Source organism: Vipera ursinii, assembly GCF_947247035.1.
Source record: "Vipera ursinii genome assembly, chromosome: 1".
In the NCBI taxonomy this organism is placed as follows: domain Eukaryota; kingdom Metazoa; phylum Chordata; class Lepidosauria; order Squamata; family Viperidae; genus Vipera; species Vipera ursinii.
This window is the reverse complement of record NC_139512.1, coordinates 83,781,200-83,802,562: the sequence shown is the minus strand read 5'-3', so window position 1 is coordinate 83,802,562 and position 21,363 is coordinate 83,781,200. Positions and strand designations below refer to the sequence as shown.

Below are 21,363 nucleotides of genomic sequence, written 5' to 3'. Positions count from 1 at the left end.
ATCCTCAGGCTGGTGGCTTCAGCTTCCTTCTTCTGGGAGAAGCATGTGGTAGTGGCTGTTGGTTCCTCTTTTTTAAACTGCCAGAGGGGGGGTGTTCTGTGGGTGGAGGTGTGCTCTGATTGGGTGGGGGATTAGGTGTGTTCTGATTGGGTGGGAGTGTGTTTTGAATGGTGGGTGTGTTCTGATTGGGTGGGGGTGTGTTTTGAGTGGATGGGCTGGTCTCAGCTGCCAGCCTTAGACCTGAGCTGGTGAGTTGTGCTGCTTTTGTTCAGCTTCGTGTTTGTGGTGGTGCCATGTTTTTATAGTGGTTGTCAGTTTGCTTATTGTGTGGTTTGGAGGGGTTTAAAGTGGCTGATGTTGCAGCTGTAGTTAGGTTTCTGTTTTGTGGTTGTGCATCGTTATCATTGTGGGTTCGGATTTGCTTTTTGAATGGTTGTGTGGTGGTGATGTCATGTGATGTTATCATGAGTTTGGGTCTCGTATCATTCTTGGTGGTTGGGACTCGTCTGTCAATCAAGGCGGGTTTCCAAATGGCTGGTAGGCGAGAGGTATCATCTCGTTTGTTCATGCTGTGGGGGCGTTTTTCTATCTCAATGGCTTCTCTGATTATTCTGTTGTTAAAATGTTCAATTTTGGTGATAGTTTTGGTTTTTTTTAAATCAATTTCATGTCCTGTGGCTTCAAAGTGTTGGACCAGGGATGAAGTTTGTTCTCCCTTTCTGAGTGAGTTTTTGTGCTCTTCAATGTGTGCACTTATTCTTCTGTTGGTCTGTCCGATGTATGTGGTGGGGCAGGTGGTGCATGGGATTTCGTATACTCCTTGGTTTTCTAACCCAATTATGTCTTTGGGGTTTCTTAGGATGGTGGATATTTTTCTGTCTGTGTAGAATGCTGTTTTGATGTTGTGTTTTTGGAGGATCTTGCTGATTCTGTCTGTGGTCCCTTTTAAGTATGGGAGGAGGGCTTTGCCATTTTCTTGTTCTCTGTCTTGGGTTTTTGTGGGTGTCTCTCTTCGGATTAAGTTGGTAATCATGTTTCTTTGGAATCCATTGGCTGTTAGTACATTAGTGAGAGTGTGTAGTTCAGATTTTAGGTGTTGTTCGTCTGCTAGGTGTTTTGTTCTGGAGATGAGTGTCTTGGCTACGGAGTTGATCTGTGCTGGGTGGTGGTGTGAGAGTGTGTTCAGATAGCGGTTTGTGTGTGTTTTTTTATGGTAGATAGTGTGTCCTAGGGAGCTGTTGGATTTCTTGTAGACTAAGACACAAAACACACTCCCACCCAATCAGAACACACCTAATCCCCCACCCAATCAGAGCACACCTCCACCCACAGAACACCCCCCTCTGGCAGTTTAAAAAAGAGGAACCAACAGCCACTACCACATGCTTCTCCCAGAAGAAGGAAGCTGAAGCCACCAGCCTGTGGATGACGGATGGGATTCCGTCGAAACGTTGCTCCTACACCTTCAATTCTACATGGGAAAAAACCCGAATGACCAAAGATCCATATATATATGTGTGTGTGTGTGTGTGTGTGTGTGTGTGTGTATATATATATATATATATATATATATATATATATATATATATATATATATATATAAAATATTTATTTAATAATATTTCTATACCGCCCTTTTCCTGAAGGACTCAGGGCGGTGAACAGGGCAAGAATAAAAATACAAATTACAAAAGTTAAAACTAGATTAAATAAATGCCCACATACTAAAATACATCTTAAAACCAATAAATAACAATAGCAAACCCCCCCATCCCCTCCCCTGTATATATATATACAGTATATATATATACAGTATATGTTTTCTGAGGTTTTCGCGGGTGCCTGTATGTGGATCCTTGGTTTTTCGGGTTTTTCCCCACGTAGAACTAGAGGTGTAGGCGCAACGTTTCGACGGAATCCCATCCGTCATCATCAGGCTTTAGCTTCCTTCTTCCTTCATATATATATATATATGAATACAGTACATATATATGAATACAGTATATGAACTTTACATAGTATATGAACTTTACATAGCCCAGGCATTTTTATTCATTTGAAACTGATGCCTTTCAACTTATTAATTGTATAAATACAATTGCAACTTTCTCTTGTCTTTGTTTGTATTTAATTAAAGCTCTGCTGTTCTCATCTGATGTGCAATAAGTTGACTATAATAGAATACATCAACTTCCAAACTCTTGGCAAGGTTATTTATTTCCTTCCCGGACTTGTCATGTAATTACATGCACTTGAAAGACAGGATTGAGCTAGAAGGAGATTTGAAATGTGTGCTGTTCATCAGATTGCTGCTTGTAAACTCCAAAGCAAGTTTAAGTTAAATCTTCAAAGAATATACATATATGCACATATACATTCTGTGTGGGTATGTGTGTATATATACATGTAAATACATACTTACACACACACACACACACACACACACACACACACTTAAACATTTCAGCTGTAACAGTCATTTCCTGAAGCTTTGCCATTTTTCGTTGATTTTAGGGCACTTGATGCTTCTTCCACTAGGATATCTGGCATTTTCTCTTTTGTGGGTGTTGTTACTTTTGAGTGATCTTGATCATACTATCATATCGTATCATATTGTATCGTATATATATAAAGAGAGAGAGAGAGGGAGGGAGAGGGGGTGGTGGAGAGAGAGTGTGTCAGTCTTTTACATAACAAATTTGAGTGACTGCAGCCATCATTGAGCATTTGGAGCATTTCAGGTTTATAGCCATGCAGTTTTAGGATATAGAGACTCACTTAAGCAGCTACTGTTTAAGAAAGCCTTGACCTGCTCCCATTAGTTGCATGAAGTTACTTTCAGGGTAGCTATTTAAATATGTGTGCATACGGTAAGAGGGGTTGATAATCAGGTACTAAGAATCAAGAAGGCCATAATTTCACCCACCATATTAAAATAATGTGGTTTCCTATGTTCCTATTTGTACAAGGTATTTCACTTGGAATATTGCATCCAGTTTTGGTTGCCACAATATAAAAAAGATGTTGAGACTCTAGAAAAAGGGACTAATTGCTTAGTACAAGAGTCAAATGTTTTCCCATGATTTTACAAATAAAATTTACATTAATTCTACCAAAACTCTTTGAGAATATGCTAAGTATCACCTGTTGCAAAGCACATCTTTCTGTGGTGTATTATGAATCTAGAATAGCAGAGTTAAAACTGCTTAAATCCTAAATGTAAATTTTAAGGATCCATCAAACATAGGAACAAGAGCTATGATAGATTTTATTTGGCAAAGCCTATGATAATTTTAGTTTGATTGTTTTATAAATCTTAGAGAGATAATTTCACATATTTATTTATTTAATTGATTTTATATACCGCCCTATTCCCGAAGGACTCAGGTCGGTCTACAGGGTGAGTTAAAACAATACAAATAAGTGCACTTTAAAGTAGAATTAAATAAGACTAGCCCACAATTAAACAAATTAAAAATTAAAATTAAAATTAAAATTAAATTTGGGTTTGGGTTTGGGTTTATTTTTAACCATTTATTGTTGGGGCTAAATTAATTTAATTTATTTTTAATTTTTGTATGTTGTGTTTTATTGCCCTGTACACCACCCTGAGGCCTTTGGGAGAAGGGCGGTATAGAAATTTAATAAATAAATAAAATAAATAAATAAATAAATAAAATTAAAATTAAAATAATTAAAATTAAAATAATTAAAATTAAAATAATTAAAATTAAAATTATTAAAATTAAAATTATTAAAATTAAAATTAAAATTAGAATTAAAATTAAAATTAAATCCCCCTCAGTCCAGGCCAGCAAGATCAAACAACCAAGTTTTAAGGTCCCGGCGAAACGAGCGAAGGTCTGGGGCAGTCCGAAGTTCTACCGGCAGTTCATTCCATAGGGCAGGTGCGCCCACAGAGAATGCCCTCCCCCTTGGAAGCATCTGTCGGCATTCCCTAACCGGCGGAACCCTAAGGAGGCCCTCCCTGTGGGAGCGCACAGGACGCTGGGAGGCTGATGCTGGCAGCAGGTGCTCCCTGAGATAATCCAGACCCATGCCATTTAGGGCTTTATAGGTCATCACCAGCACCATATAAAGGGCTTAAATAAATAGGGACTTAAGAATAAGTTATCACTAGCTAGTTTTTTGGGTTTGTTCCTGGAAATAAATAGGCAAACCAAAGAAGAAACTGCAGAAATAAGCTATGACTTATTTTTTATTAAAAAAAACTTTGACAGCTGAGTTTTGGGCAGCTGCGGTTCTAAATTATAATATTGCCACTCTGGATCTAGCTTAGCAAAGTCTAGTTTCTCAAGTGCATAATTATAGGAGGGAATAAAGTTATCCCAGAATCCAGAACTATCCCAAGCTGTATAATCTGAGGTATTTTTTCTGCTTGTTTTTAGAAGCCCTAACACCATCAATTCATCCACAGTGCTTTATTTTCTGTGTGCAAATGAAATTCTGGTTTGGATAATTTGCTTGCTTCTTTTTCACAAATGGTAATATGACAGATTATGATTGGCCATGAACTTCATGTTTTTCATTTGGAAAAATGAAATACAAGAATGCCAATTATCTGTCAATGGAATGACTTTGACCTCAAAAATATAAAGCGTTGGGTGTACCGTAATAATATTTTTGTATAAACTGTCTGGGAATTGTGGATGTAAAGTTCATCTTTTAGCTTGGAATTGCTACCTGGATATTCCATAAAGCACCTCTAAAGGACCCAAAGCTGTTCTCTTTCACTTTATATTCTGAAAAAAACATTTATTTCTGCCAATAGAGATCACCTACAATTGAATAGAGAGACTTGCAATCATGTTTCAATTATTCAGTTCTATAACAAAATCTCTTAATTTATAAAGGCATAAAATAAATATTTGCTGAAGAAGAATGCAATTAGTGAAATTGGCAAAGAGCCACTGTTCTGGCATTAATAAAAACACTGCCTTATTCCTTACAAATGTTGCACCTATTTAAGAAGCAGAACAGTTCGACAGAAAGGATGCCAATTTTTAACAAGTGACACCTGCTGCTAAGATTTACAGTTTGTGGACTTACAGACAAGTATATAGAACACTTAAAAATACTATAGCTTGAATTGGCTTAGTGAAAGACCAGCTATGCATGACATAGGAAAATATTTCACTGTGGAAGATATGTGTTTATCTTCTATTCAAATTGACTCTGAGACAGTTCTTCTGAAAGATTTTTATTTAGAGATATAAAGGCAAGGATATTTTATGTGCATTACATCCAGATTCAGCCATAGTTTCATTCCATACAGCATTAACCTTTTGAACTCCCAAGGTTCCTCCTTCCGTTATATATTTAAGATGGACAGTATTAAATATTTAATATTTATTTGTTATGTATATGTAGGGGTGTGGGTCTATACATATGTGTATATATAGTATGGTTAGGTATGTGTTCCACTTTGAGAGCGAGCAACTAAATTTCATTTTTGATGTGTGCCATTGTGTCCACAGTAAAAAAAAATGACAATAAAGGTTTATCTAATCTATGTTATCTTATCTTTAGATGTGCTTTATGGATTCTTCAAGTAGCAATTCCAGGCTGAAAGATGAACTCTGCCCCCACAATTTTCAGAAAGTTTATACAAAAATATTATTGTACTGCAGCCAACCCTTTATATTTTTGAGGTCAAACTCATTCCATTCCAGCCTAATTCAGCCCATTTTTGTACTCAATCTTTCTTTTGCTGGCTTCTTCCTCCTTCATTCCAGATCTGGCTCATGATGCTCTTGCATATTGTTAGATTGAAATGGATGTCAAATACAAGTAATTTCTTTGTTGCAGAAAGCAATGAACAAATCTTTCCAAAACTGAAAGGATTTTCTTAGGCCCGCAAAAGGTTTTATGACAAGTCAAGTTCACTATAATCAAACTGTTCCTTGGTGATAAATGAAAGTGTTTTGCTTAGATCTTTGAAAGTGATCTCTGAAGATGTTATCATAGGGGAGAATAGGAAACACATACGGTATACCTTTATAGCAGTGTAAGTTAAAAACAGTACCTTTAATTGCAACCCAGTCTCTTTTTACTGCTTTTTCACTTTCCATATTTAACTACTTCTTTTACTTTCGAATTGGACCCTAACCCCACATAACTTCTTGATCTAACATTACGTTTAATTTATTACAAACAGGTATTTCTTTTTTTTCCTCCTCAACATCTGCTGCTGTCTCTGACTCAGTCTGACCTTCACCCAGCCTTGCCTATACAATTCATTTTGACATTAGACATCCCTGTTAAAATGTAGAACTAGGCTATGGGCCCTGGGTATAAGCAGTAAAGGTTTTTTTTTCCATATAAGTATGAAATCAACAAGCTGGTAATATTTTTGGACCTTTATGAATATTTACTTTAGATAATTTATCATGCATTAATTATATAACTGTTTCAATCTAACAATATGTAAGAGAACGGATATCCCTCCTTGCATAGGTTTGGGAAAAATTAAGTAAGGCCTTGGATATGAATAGCAGCCTTCATTCATCTGCATGGTGACACAGTGATTCACTGAGTCATTGCCTCTATCATTCCAATGCTATAAAATCCTTTCTGATTGTAAAAAAGGCCTAATCTATCTTCTTCCCTCAAAAATGGAAAAAAGAAAAAAAAAGAAACTGCCAAAAGTGTCTTCAGCCAAGGGATGGATTGGAAAGAAAACAGACAATTCTCCTGTTCCTGAAAATTAGGTAACATTTGACACCAGTTACATCTACCACAAATTCTAAATTCATTCCACAAATTCCATTTTGGTCCCATTTCAGGTTATGATGTCATTTTTTAAAGTTAGTTTTCCCAGAAACAAAACAGTTGCAATTGTTTTTCACACGGCTCGATATTTTAAAGTTAAAATATATTTTGTACTATTTTAATGAGGACTGAGAAAATGGAAAATATAGAAAGAAGAGAATTATTATGTAACTTTAGATAGAGAGGTTAAAATATATTTTATAGAGTCATTTTTTAAGATGGGCGGCTATATAAATTTGATAAATAAATAAATGTACTTTTAACTGCTGTGAAGAATATCAGAATCTACTTCTTTGTATCTTTTTTCTTTCTATTTTCCTATTTTCTCACTCTTAGCTTTCTTCCTGTTTTCCATTTTTCTCTCTTTTACTATATCTTAGTTTGTAGCACTTAGATGATATAGTACAGACATGTCAAACACAAGGCCCGGGGGCCGGATGCGGCCCGCGAAGTGGTTTCATGCGGCCCGTGAAGCCATCCTGGAAGCAGTGAGGGAACGGCCCCCACTGCCTTGGCCCTGGCCCAGAGACCCTCCTTCTGCCAAAGACCCTCAGATCTGTCCCACTCCTGCCCAGGCCCCCATAGGCACCTTTGATGCCAACGATGTAGAGCTGGCCACGCCCACCCAGCAGGCCGTATGCACTCTAGCCACGCCCACCCAGCAGGCCACGCCCACCCTGGCCACACCCACCTGGCCCCCTGAGGGCAACCGCAATGCTGATGCGGCCCTCAATGAAATTGAGTTTGACACCCCTGATATAGTATATATAGCACCATAAGGGACACAGTGGCTCAGGACGCTGAGCTTGTTGATCAGAAGGTCGGCAGTTTGGCGGGTCGAATCCCGAGTGCTGCGTAACAGAGTGAGCTCCTGTTACTCATCCCAGCTTCTGCCAACCTAGCAGTTCGAAAGCACATAAAAATGCAAGTAGAAAAATAGGGACCACTCCGGTGGGGAGGTAACAGCGTTCCGTGCGCCTTTGGCATCCAGTCATGCCGGCCACATGACCACGGAGACGTCCTCAGACAAGCGCTGGCTCTTTGGCTTTGAAACGGAGATGAGCATTGGCCCCTAGAGTTGGAAACGACTAGCATGCATGTGCGGGGGAACCTTTACCTTTTATATATATATAGCACCGAGATAACATATTTTCTCCAGCCCCCTCTGAACTACAGCCTTACAACTTTCTCAACAATTTCCCCCCAAAAATGGAATTTGGAGATCTGGACAAATGTTTTTCAGAACTTTTCAGTTCAGGAATAACTTCTTAAAGAGGGAGTGTGTACTACTACTTCTTTATTGGCCTAAAAGGCCAAGATCATGAGGCTGGAGTTCAGTAATTCTATCACCCTTTATGCCTATCGTTCATTTTTAAACTTGAAATCAGGAATTTATCACTCCGGAGTTAGTGCTGTTTCTCTCCCACCAAATAGGTTATTTGGTTATTGTGGAAAAGAAGCATTCCTTCTTTCTTGATATTTTAGAGCTTCACAAGCAAATTGCTCCAGGGTGCTTGGTGACATTGGGAGGTGGAGCTGAAAACTGGAAAGGAAGTGGGGAATGGGGGGGGGAAACCTTGCATCACCTTCTACAAGCATAGTTTGACTCAGAAGAAATGTGCACTGCACCCTGCATATTTTTAAAGCAGCTACCTGATCATTTCATCTAAAAAGTTTCTTTCATTAAAAAGTTGCACACAGATCTATATTTTCCTACATCACTTTGCTAGTTTACTTGGAATATATAAGGAAAAATACAAATTCATGTCTGATTTAAATTTCACGTTAGTTTGAAATCTGGCAAGGAAAGGAGTTTTAAAATTACATACAGTATGAAAATGTTGGTTTACATTTTTTGTTGAAGTGAATGAGGAGCACGGGGTTTTTATTGCAATGACAGGATCTTAAATATGTTCACAGAGAGAGTTTCAATATATATTTGTATTTTGCTGTTATTCCATTAGTAAAGGTAAAGGTAAAGTTTCCCCTGCACATGCGTGCTAGTCGTTTCTGACTCTAGGGACCGGTGCTCATCTCCGTTTCAAAGCCGAAGAGCCAGCGTTTGTCCGAGGACGTCTCCGTGGTCATGTGGCCGGCATGACTAGGCGCCAGAGGCGCACGGAACGCTGTTACCTTCCCACCGGAGTGGTCCCTATTTTTCTACTTGCATTTTTACGTGCTTTCGAACTGCTAGGTTGGCAGAAGCTGGGACGAGTAACAGACACTCACTCTGCTCTGCGGCACTCGGGATTCGACCCGCCAAACTGCCGACCTTCTGATCGACAAGCTCAGTGTCCTAACCCACTGAGCCACCGCATCCCTGTTCCAATAGTAATAGGACATAAAGTTCCTCCCTTTCCATTTCCCCCCCAAAACAACTGTCAGTAAAAGCTAAGAAAATAGAAGTTTTAAAGTAAGTCCTAGAAGTCAGCTGTATCACAGTCCTTTACTTATTCTTACCTCATCAATGAATATGAAAGAAAAAAAAGTACAAGAAGAGGGTTTTTTTAATCAACATCTTGAATCAAAAAATAAAGTCTTTAGAGTCTCTTTTTAACTCTTATTATATCCCACATATGAGTCACTGGAATATGTTTTCAGTCAGCACTGCACATAACCAGTTATTACCTGAGTCAGTGGAAGCAAATGAATGCTTATTATTTTCCCTAAAACATATAACACAATTTCCCCCCCTTTTTTCTTTCTGCACTGGGTCATACACTGAAAATCAAATGCCAGCCACGGTGGCTGTTTATATATAACATGTGAATGGCCTAATGAAAACAAAAGGTTTCAATTCTCAATTCCGTATTTTTTGGTTGTTAATATAAATGAGCTGTATGGATTGGCTAGTAGAGGAACGCCAAGTTTTCTTGTGTATGAAAGTCACTTGAATCAGTTGAGACTGGCTTTTTCCCAGCAGTGAGAGATGACAGTTGCAGTAGCTACATTTCTTTTTTTTAATGAGTTTTATGAGTTCACACAGGTAGGGCCCAACCGCCATCTTATCTGTTTTGAAAACACTGAATTGATACTGCCTGGGATTTGAGCAGGTGAACAATGGTCATTTAAAATCCTCTACCCCTAAATGTCAAAAATAGAGAGGGTCTTTTTAAAGCAATGACCTTTAGATTTTTCAATCCTTGATGGGTGCCTACTACAGAGAAGGACAGTATTCATTTGTTGTTTCTAGAATTTCCCTTTTCATCTATTCAGAATGTCCCAGTGCCTTGTAGCACTGTAGAGGGGAATTATATAATATTGCACATGAAACAAAAATTGGGAATTGTGGGGGAAAGCCACCTGATTTACTTTTCCATTCTCTTCTTAATCATGAAAAATAATGTAAAAACAAAGATGTCGGGATCTCAAACATTGTGGTGTTTGATAGGATGCCAAATAAAATTACCGGTAAATGTACAAACTGTATAAAAACTTTGTGAAAAATCAGTCTCTTATCATTTTGAGTTGAATTTTGATTATTTTCCAATTATTGTAAAACATAGGAATGGGCAATATGTGACCCTTGTAAAGCTGAAGATTATCCATTCAATTTGCTATTTCATTTAGATTCATCCACACAAAGCTTAGTAACAACTGGAGTAAGTACAGCAAATTTTGCAACTGAGAAATTAGCTTTTTATTTAAAATTCTATATATCAGCTTTCAATTCAATATTTTAGATGACTTATAATAAAGACAAAGACAAATGATATTTTTCCATTTAAAACAGCCTGAAGGCCTGCATTTATTAAAATGTCTTATTAAGCCTCACCCCCTGTAGTGTCCTCAAAGGAAAAATTTGGGGCACACGTCTAGCGTCCTCACACTCAACAGTGGAATGAGAAAGACCCTGAAATGCAATTTGGCTAACTAAATGAAGTTGTATACACATTTCTGAATGTGTAGAAACAATTCCATCCAAAATTTAAAATTGCTTAAGCCCACCAATATCTAAACTGGCATACTGTACATAGCTGAATTCACCAGAAATGAAAGGATTAGGAATATCATTTCAGACTGAGACCTATTTTTTTTAAATTCTCAATCTAAACTTGCCATCATTTTATCACATTTTGTTTAACAGAAAAGCAATAAAAACAGCAATGTCACTCCAAGTAATGGATAAATAGAGCAAAGTTCAACATATATTAAATGGCAAATTTATTATTCAGTCCCATAAGAAAGCCCTCCTATTGACAGGCATGGCAGACAACAGATCATGTAAAGTCGTATAGAATAAGCAGCCTCCAAATGCAATTCTCTTGATCTGCAAATATTGACCTATATGAGTTTAACTAACATAGTATTGCACACCCATGCTTGGTCTTAGTAAAACTTTAATGGAAGAAACTTTCTTTACAAGGCAACTGTAATAGTGAATAGACAAGCACATTTACAAAACACTTTGGGCTTCAAATAGGCACCTAACAGGGTAAGTAAGCAACAGAACCTAAAGGTGATGATTACAACACTACTCTTCCTTCTGAAAAAAGAAGTACCGGTATTAAAAAGAGGAAGTAATGTATTTATGATGTAGCATATTTACTTATTGCTTAGTTACATGTTATTTTCCTATCTACTCCAATAAAATACATGGCCTCTGAAAATTTTCAGATTTTTATCTGCTTGTCTTAATCAGCAATTGAAAAAATGCAGAGTTGTGTATATTGAACTCAGTGGCCTTGTATAATTGTGGTTGTCTCCTTTCACAGTTTATTACCCTTGTACTCTTTGTTCTCTTTGTTTGAATCATTGGTAATATCCAAATAATCCAAAAATCAAAAGTGTCTGGATGGCTATCAGTAAAAATAAAATGTTATAGAAATGACTAGCACTTTTAGTGGGGAATATGTGTTAATATATGAGTTGAAATATTGGGATTCTGTGCACTAGGATCTTAATTTTAACGAAGCCTTAGGAACAATAAAGTACAAAAATGAGATGAATGCAGCAGAATTCATGGTGGTATTAAGTTCCTAGTTTCTCTCCTGCTTAAGCCTGCATAGCCAATTCTTTTTTTAAAAAAGCTTATGTTTTCTTGTCAAGTGTTATGTACATAGATGGCGTCATTTATAAATTAAAACCCCAAAAGTCTCTAAGTTGAAATCAACTACACATTCATATATGGAGCTTTTTTGGCAGCACTGTAGCAATGATTATTATATTTAACATATTCCATTAAATAGGCTAGACTGGGAAGTTAAACAAATGATCACTTTTGCATTCAGTGCCAAGAAAACTGTATGGATATCTCTATGTAATTACCAGGATATGAGGTCAACTTAAGGGCATCTTTATTGTCACCAGTACAACTTTTATTGGAGGTATCCAGGATTGAATCAGGGTCATTGTACAGTTAAGTTTTATTGCTCTGTCACAGAGTTTTCTTCAAGTGATACTGTATACAGATACAGAAACAGGTAGGAAGGCTTCCTCCTCCAATGTAATTGACAGATGAAAATTTTGATTTATGCTGCAATCTAATCTATGTTTTCTTAGTAATGCACTTGCTGCATTGGGAAGAACTTACGTTCAAATCAGTGTAATTAGAATGAATATCAGAACCTTGGACTTATCAATGCCATTCCTTAATTCTGCTTGTTTACATTCTGTAACATTTATAGATATGAAATGGTCCTTCACTGGGACTATGATTGTAGATGACTGAAGAGAATGGTATAGCTTTTTCTGTTCTAAGCTGTGCCATAAACTTAATGGTCAGAGCTGCAGTTCCTTTGAAATCTTCGTTATGTTGACAAATTATAATGGTAGAATGATCTTTGATATAGTTTTCTCTGTATTATTAGGTGAACATGAACTTTGTACAAATGTAGACTGGAAGAGAAGGACATCTGAGGTTACTGCTGATTTTGAACATAAACTACTAGAAGCCACTGTTCATCTCCTTACTGCTCTGCAGGACTCAGGCCATAACTTACATGTCCGAACAAAGCCGCTGGCAGGAGAAGAAAAGGGCATCCAGCATTCCAGCAAACTGCTTTCTCCTCAAAACAAGAAAATAGTTTCTGGCACTAACTAGATTGTAGATCTTATTATAGTGTTTGGCGCCACAAAAAAAGATACTTTTGCCCGATCTGCCATAAGCATGTTCTACTTGTAAAAAAACAGAAGTCTAAGTCCATATCCCAACTGAGTGTGTCTATCATCTATCTCCATTAAGGAAAGAAAAAATGGCATCGAGTAGCACAGTGTTTGTCCATGATAATTTATTTATATAGATGTAAATTCTTTTTGTAATGTGGATTCTAGTGACCTAAATCCCAAAGGTGCTTTTCAAAAGGCAACAGGACTATCTTGAAAACATTTTGGTTCTCATCTAAGAATCTTCTTCAGTTCTGGCTGAATGGTGGGGAATGGAAGGATTTATATTCCATAGCATTCAGGTCAGTTGTTATCTTTCTGAGAGTCCTTAAGGCCACTTGGGGTTTATCTGTACCCTCAGTGTCACCTGAATCAGAATGTAAATGGGTGTGGAACCTTTTTGAAACTGCTGAAACTGTGTTGATGACATGTGGTGTCGTATCCCTCCCACTCTGTTGAGAAAAGGCTGTTCAGTTTTAATATAGATGGCCTCTTTCCAATTGAGGACCTCTAAAATCTGGTCAAAGAGGCCATAAATATTAAAATTGCAGTCTTCTCTCAACAGTGGGAGGGATATGACACCACCTATCTCTTGTCTATGATACAGTCCTTTCAGCAGTCCCCAAAAGGTTCAACACCCATTTGCACTCCAATTCAGATGACCCTGAGGGTACAGATAAACCCCCATGTGGCCTCAAAGACTTTCAGAGAGTTAAAGACCAACATTCAGAGTGCTAATGACCAGATGACTGCTAAAGAATGATTCCCCATCATTCAGCCAGAACTGAAAAAGTTTCTTGGATGAGAAGCGAAATGTTTTCAAAGAAAAAATAAACAAGGAAGTTTTGAAAAGTACCTTTGGGACAACTATGATCTGGATGATTGAGAATCTCCATAGACATATAGTGTCCTTTTGTTACAGATACTAACAGTGGAGTATCTAGCTTCCCCTTTCCCCCCTTTTTCCTCTAAGATTACTTTTTCTTCGAAACTGCTTAAAAATTACTTAAAATAGGGGGCAGCTTAAATATAGGTCTACTTCCCATAAATGAAAATCCTTGGCCACCCAAGGATTTCTAATAAGTAAAGCTTACAGCTAAGGAAGTACTCTCAGAATGATGAATGTCTTCTACTCAGTAGTTTTTGAGAACTTATCATCAACAGCTTTCAGGCACCAGGTTAGGGAGCTTGTACACATCAGTGACAGAAAAGCTATTCAGTTTCCATCTTGTAGAATTGTTTGTCCTCTTCTACAGTAGTTTTTTTCAAATTTCTTTTATTTAAAATGTGGTTGCAGTCAGTTTTAGCTTTGCACTGAGCTGTCCTAGTTCCTGAAATGTACAAGAGCTTAGACTCAAGGCTCCACACACATTTGCACTACTCAGGTGACCCTGAGGTCAAGCCCGCGACATCACATGACATCGCGCAACGTATCAGGACGGTTTTGCCATTGCCGGCAATAGGGTGGGCGCGGCTTCCAGATGATGCATCTGGCCCACAGGCCGGCAGTTTGACACCCCTGCAAGAATGCAAATGACCAACTGTCTACAAGGAGTATAAATTGCTAAGCACATTGATTTGTGCTTTAAATTGTAAGCCGCCCTGAGTCTTCGGAGAAGGGCGGGATATAAATGAGATTTTTAAAAAAATCCTTCCACCAACCAGAGCTGAAGAAGCTTTTTGGATGAGAAGTGAAACATACTAAAAAAAAAAACAAGAAAGACCAGTTGCCTCTTGAAAAAGCATCTTTGGGTTATAGCCCTTTAGAAATATGGACTATACTTAAACAAATAATATTTTTTCACATTGGGAACATAATTGGACACTTGAGGAAGATGCAGAACAGGAAAGTCAGAAGACGACTTTAGATTGAAGAGGCTATTTGAAATGAACATTTAAATACCGTATTTAGAAAAACACTGGACAAATACTATTTCAAGTTGCAGGTTCAGAAAGGATGCGGTTAGGCAGGGAATGAAATGTGTAATTTAGGGATAGCAGATAACAATAGTAAAGTCAAGAGGGGAGAAGATTGTGGAGAAGACAAGGAGAGGGGTCAAAGAGCAACACTTGTGGTTACAGAAAGAAGAAATACACCCGTATTTGTCAGCTTCCTCCTTTCTGGTCTGTTTTGAAGAGTTTGGGGACAGTAAATTCTGAGGGCAAAACACTGGCATCCGGTAGGAGATATAGGAATATAGCCAGCCATACCAACAGGCTGAAAAATAGCTTTTATCCGTGGGCTGTTAGGCTTTTAAATGGGACATAATCTTATGCAGAATTGACTTGGGAGGCCGGTGTGTGGTGTAGTTGCTTAACATAGATAGTGTGGTGGGATGGAGGGTTTGTTGTCACTGTGTGTTGGGGGGAGAGAGCAGGGGGGGCTCAGCTAATCTCAATGTAAACATGTTGTACTTTGACAATAAAGGTTTATTATTATATTATTATTATTTATTATTACTGGCAAAAAACACAGGGCCTAGATTTCTTTTCTTTGCACTCTCGGTGTTAATGTTTAAAGCCCATAATGGCACACCCATAAGTTTCTCCTTTATTAATCCAGGATTACAGCATGAAATCTCTGAAAGAAACCAAACCAAAAAACCCCCGAAGGTCCTCCTCTCCTTGCCTTGATGAAAAGTGCAAGCACCACTTAGGGGATGTTGCAGAAGAAGAAGAAGAAAAAAAAAAGCAACCTGAATTGAATCGGTTTATAAGGTCTGGTGAGAGAGAAAAGAGGACCGGGAGAACCCCAGAGGAAAAAAAAAACATTCCTCGCTTAAACTCTCCGCCTTTCCAGGGAACGCACACAAGAGCCGGGATTAGGAATCCTTGCTCAAAAACGCCACAGTTGCAGGCCAGCCGCTCGCGCTCCTTTCGGGAGGGCCGCGTGCCGCGCCGAAAACTCTTTCCACCCCGCCCCCAGCCACGAGGTGCTTTCCAGCCGGGCTGCCTCTGGGAGAGCGCGCAGCGTTGAGTCAAAGCCGTTTGGAGCCTGTACGAGATATTAGTGGCAGTTGTGCTTACTCATAAGTAGTAGCCTTTTATCTCCTCCTCCTCCTCTTTTTTTTCTTTCCTTTTTTTTAAATGCTGTATCACTTTGTGTTCCAACAGGGGTGTGACTTCGGATTCTCTTCCCCTCCCTGTTTTTTAGGTCAGTCGTTATTTCAGTAGCGTTTCGCACTGAAGTAGGAAGACGCCGGCTTTCTGGAGAGATTTAAAGCGTGCAAGGCTTGCGAGAGGAAAGCCCTTCGTCTTTGGGTCCGAGATCTGGAAGCGAAGAGCGATGGGCAAATTCTGGTTGTGTGCAGCCGTTGGATTTTACATGTTGCAGCCGCTTTGCGCAGCCCGAATGGGTAAGTGACGGACGGCTGAATGGAAATCTTCTCGGGACCTGAGCTGGTTAGAGGAAAATGCTTTAATTTAGGGGAAAAAGACTTCTCCTGCTGGCCGGCGCCTTGAGTGGGGTTTTTACTGTTGTTTTTTCCCCCTCTCTCTCCAAGGATGGTTTCTCTATGTGCGTTTTCCCCCCACCTCCCCCCTTTGGAGAGCTGTGGCGGTTGTTGGGCGCGCGTGGAGAGACGTCCGAAAAGTTAAAAAGTCTTGAAAGAGGGAACACTGGATCGGTCAAGTGAACTGTAGAGTTGTGACACGCAAGTTTTGGCACCTCTTGTGCGCGTCCGGCAGTGGCAAAGACACTTATGGATTCGCTTCCCCCTCCCTTCGTTGTGTAAAGCAGATGGAAGTGGGAGAAGGAGAGGAAGAGAGAGAAATAGTGTGTGTGTGTGAGAGAGAGAGAGAGAGAGAGAGAGCGCAAACCCTCCTGACTTTGGACTTGGGTCTCTGTATGATGGGAAGCCAGTTAGTTGTTCACAGAAGGAGATACAGAAAGCATAGTAACCTCCTCCATAACGAAAAAGTGAGCAGTGTTCGTTTGCTTTCGGACGAGGCTGCTACGAACTGGAAGCAGATTTTAAGCCTCGTTTGGCAGGAAAAGAGTAGGTTTTTTTTTTTCAACTTCATCCTCCCCTCTACCCCTCCTCTCCCCCCCCCCGCGCCCTTTCTAGTCTTTCCGTGAATACTAAAATGAAATGCTTGTTTGGGAACGAAAGTGATTTGTGTGTGTGTGTGTGTGTGTGTTTTTAAAAAAAAATCACATGCCCAAAATGTCAAAATGCTCTTAAAGTTTGATGTGATACAGAGCCATAAATAGTTGCAGAGAAATAACTGTGCCTTTAACAGAGACTCATTGTTAATGGTAATTGCCCTGAGCTGTTTTGAAGGGAATCTATTATCCTTTCACCCTTATTTCTTCTCCCTTTACTCAGCACCCCATATCTTGCTGGGGGCTGACAAAACACTTTTAACAGCTGTGGCCTCCTCAGTACCTATATATTAGTTTCACATAAAGAAATGAATTAGGGAATAGTTGCTGGCAGATTTGTAAATGGGTGTGTCAAACTGCACATTTCTCAATAAATTTTGGAATCACCAAGATAAAATATCCAAGGAAGTGTCTGCAAGTATTTCTTTAATGATTGTTATGACTTTAATTAAAATAAAATCGAGGCCTTGAGCATGTCCTTTTAAGGCAGTAGAAGGTGATCGTTATCCATGTGAGATAAGTTTTACAATACATGTAACTTGCACGTGCACAAGTAAATAACATAATATTTCCAGTTTTCTATCTGTTCTCAAATAATACCTTATTTTATGAACTGCCAAATCTTTGATCAATAAGGACAGCTTGCTATTAGTCTTGGTGCAACCTTTTGTAACAAAGATGGAAGGGCAGCCCCAGTCTCCTGTACACTCCATTCCTTGGTAAGGTTAAGGGAGAAAAAGAGATTTCATGTACATCTTAAGAAAACTATAACATTTTAAGATGGTAGGCAGTGCAGTACATTCCAGGCCAGTTTTGTGGGCGGAAATGACTGCAGCTATGGATTATTCCTTCCCTATGTTCTGAGATGGAAATACGCAATAGAATTCCTTCACTGGGAAGTAAGACTGAATAAAGTATAGTATCATGCTTTGTGATGCACATGTTCGTTGACTACTGAATAGTTTTGTAGGTTTCAAAGTCCTATAAAACTTTATATTCAGAACCCAAAGTAGTACCAGAAATTCATGTATAAGAAATGAAAGATATGCCTCTCCCAAGCCACTTTCAGCCTAGTGGGAAGTAAGTAAAAGGATTTTCCAGAGGATAGATGACATATTTCTAGCATTTATATTGCTTCACTAATAGGCACATTAATGGTTTTTACAATTCTAATCCCAATATTGTTTGTTATGGGCCAATAAAACTTCACTATGAAATCCTTCTTAACCCAGAAAGCTTTACTAAGCAGCCTTGGGCACATGACTTTCTTTAAATTTAATATATGCTATAGGAGGCCGTTGTACAATCACCACCCCTATGTTTACATGAGTTATCCTAAAATGATTGGAATATGATGTGACAATCATAATTTAAAAAGCTATATAAAGTTATATCATCAGATCAGAATTTTAGAAATATGTGAAGATGCCAGTGATTGCAAAGTTCTTGCCCTGTCGTAGAGGATAATAGCTATATGATGTAGGTAGTGTACAATTTTCAGAAAGTCTGTCTAGTAAAATATAGCCATAGCTTATCCATGTGGATCAGTTTTCCAGTTCCCTATTCTCAGTATTTATTGGAACATAATGTGTTTCATTCATCTGGTGAACTCAGGTCCAGGTATGATGGTGAATCTCCAACACTTACTCATTTAAGATCTTTTCTGATAAGCTGTTTAAGTTGACAGTTGTGTTGAAGTTGCCTCAACTACTGTGAATGTAGTCATGCTGGTTGGGTATGGGCATAACATGTTTCTTAGCTTCTTTTTTTCATTTTCATTTTATTTCTGTATGAAGTTTTGTCTTCCATTTCCTTAAATGTTTGATGTGTTTGAGCCAGAACTCAACAAAACTTAATTTCACATTTTCCTTTAGATTCTTAATGTGTAATTTACTTGATCCAATTTGTACTATTAGCTTATAACTTAAGGTCTTTCACACAGCTTGGGACAGGGTATCTAAGGGACTGCTTGTGTATATATAAGAGGACTACCAAGCTGTTATTCTGAGACATTTCTGTGGATTAACCCATTAGGTGACAGAGATAGATAGCAAAAGGCAAAAAAGACCTCGGTAGTTTTGCACTTGCATCTTCTCCAAAGCAATTCCTCATGCTTAACTCCTATCATATTATACCAGAAGATCTATTTTTATTTGTCATTCAATGCGTAGTCAGTTTTTTGTTCTCTGATTGTTTTTCTGCTTCTTTTATATGATTTTTGGACCAGCATTAGCATATTATTTGTATTTTGATCTTATTTTTATGCCTTGTCCCATAGAAATTTGATCATAACTTGGAGAACAAAAAAACACTCAATACCCTCTAGTATCTTAGAAAGGAAAATACTGACCAGCAAAGAAGTCAGTCTCCCCAATTAGCTTGACCTTCAGAAAGCTTTACTCTAAAATTAAGAGATACTTAATTTTGCACATTTGTATATACTGTAGTTGTATTTCTATGATTATACTGTAGTTGTATTTCTATGATAGGTAAAGTTGAAATCCCTTTTCAGATGAAATTAGAGGTCCTGACAGAGGTAAAAGAGGGTGAGAACATCCAGTCCAATTTGTGCTCAGTGAAGAATACGTAATGAGAAAACCCCTTCAGCATCTTCTACAGGGGTTTGAAGATAGTTTACTTAAAGGCCTCTAGCAAAGTAGAATTTGTCAATTTCCATGGTATTTTATTCAATTACATTTCACAAATTTAGGAATTTTTTTGTAATGTTTAACCAGAGTTTTACTTCTTGCAGTTTCTACCTAGTGTTTTGAGTTTTGTTTTAGGAACAGTAGAACAGTTCTGTTGCATCTTTTGCATGTCACGTTTTTAGTTATATAAATAGGAGAGAAGCAACCTAGAACTAAGGAGAAACTTCCTGACAGTTAGAACAACTAACCAGTCGAACAACCTGCCTCCAGAAGTGGTGAATGCTCCAACACTGGAAGTTTTTAAGAACAGACTGGCCAGCCATTTGTCTGAAATGGTATAGGGTTTCCTGCCTGAGCAGGGGGTTGGACTAGATGACCTCCAAGGTCCCTTCCAACTACTACTTCTTCTTCTTCCTTCTTCTTCTTCTTCTTCTTCTTCTTCTTCTTCTTCTTCTTCTTCTTCTTCTTCTTCTTCTTCTTCTTTTTCTTTTTCTTTTTCTTTTTCTTTTTCTTCTTCTTCTTCTTCTTCTTCTTCTTCTTCTTCTTCTTATTATTATTATTATTATTATTATTATTATTATTATTATTATTATTATTATTAAATAGAATTATTGGCCGCCTTCTGGCATTCATCTGGTTGCATTAAGGCTTGAAACAGATTTGAACTCCAAGTGTTTTAAAGCAGACTTTAAAACCTACAAGCAGATGTCAGCACAAAACCTTTCTTCAGACTTCAGGACTGAATGTAGGCAATCTGCAGAGCTGCCTTCATGACACCATTTTACAAGCCCTCACGTGTTCAGGCTATAATCTAGCAGGCTAAATTTACTGGCTTTTTCAAGTGTTTCCGTTAGAACTTGTTATCCAGCCCCCACACCTTCCTGGTTGCTTTTCTGTGATGTGCTTCAGTATGTTTAATATTCTTAAAACATGTTGCCTAGACTGAGCTTTTTATTTTTATTTTTAAATGTGAAAGTATACCTAAATGCAATATTTTTCATTTTATTTCAGTTGAATATTGCTTTGGTTTTGCCCTACCTTATCAGAATCCTCAGAAATTTATTATAACTCAAGTTAAAGAAAGTGTGAGACCATTATAGGAGTCACTGTGGGTTCAGAAAAGGAAAGGAAGATGTGATAAATGTTTCTGAAGCAGAGTCAAGAAATATGAGAAAAGCATGGGTAGTGAATGAAGAAAGGAATAAAGAGCCTCAGAGAGCAATGTAACATATGAGCTGGGTTATTCATGAACGATCATAAACAAAAAAGTGTAATACACACTAAATTTGAACAAGAAAACATGGAAAAGAGGGAATAACATGTATCATCACTGCACTTTATCAGTAAAATACATAGCATACACAAGAATAGAAATCCAGATCAGATACAGGTAGTCCACGAGTTACAAATGTAGTAGAGCCTGCCCATTTGTTCGTAACTCGAAAACTCGTAGGAGTGAATCTCGTACCTTGAACGAGATCACTCCCTGCTCGGTAAAATGCACATGAGGTATCTCAGGGTGGGGAAGGCCGTGGAGCGCTTAGTGATGGAACAGGCCCCCAAGGCCTCCTTTACCCACTAAGATACCTCATGCTTTCCCTTCCTGCAGCATTGGACTCACCTTGAAAAGATCTGTCTCCTCTCTGCCATGGTTCCTGCTGCCGCCTGGATCTGAGGCCAGGGGACGCTTCCACGTGCCTCCGGAGGCTGGAT

General features: G+C 38.3%; 1 protein-coding gene across 1 annotated transcript in view; it reads left to right on the top strand.

Moving 5' to 3' along the window:
- Nucleotides 1-15,302: 15,302 nt before the first annotated feature.
- The window catches only part of CD44 (CD44 molecule (IN blood group)), an 86,185-nt gene continuing 80,124 nt past the window's right edge, over nt 15,303-21,363 (top strand). The window contains exon 1 of the mRNA XM_083356390.1: nt 15,303-16,253. Within this exon, the coding sequence (XP_083212516.1) occupies nt 16,184-16,253 (70 nt within the window). The 5' untranslated portion in view covers nt 15,303-16,183. The remainder of the gene's footprint in view (nt 16,254-21,363) is intronic.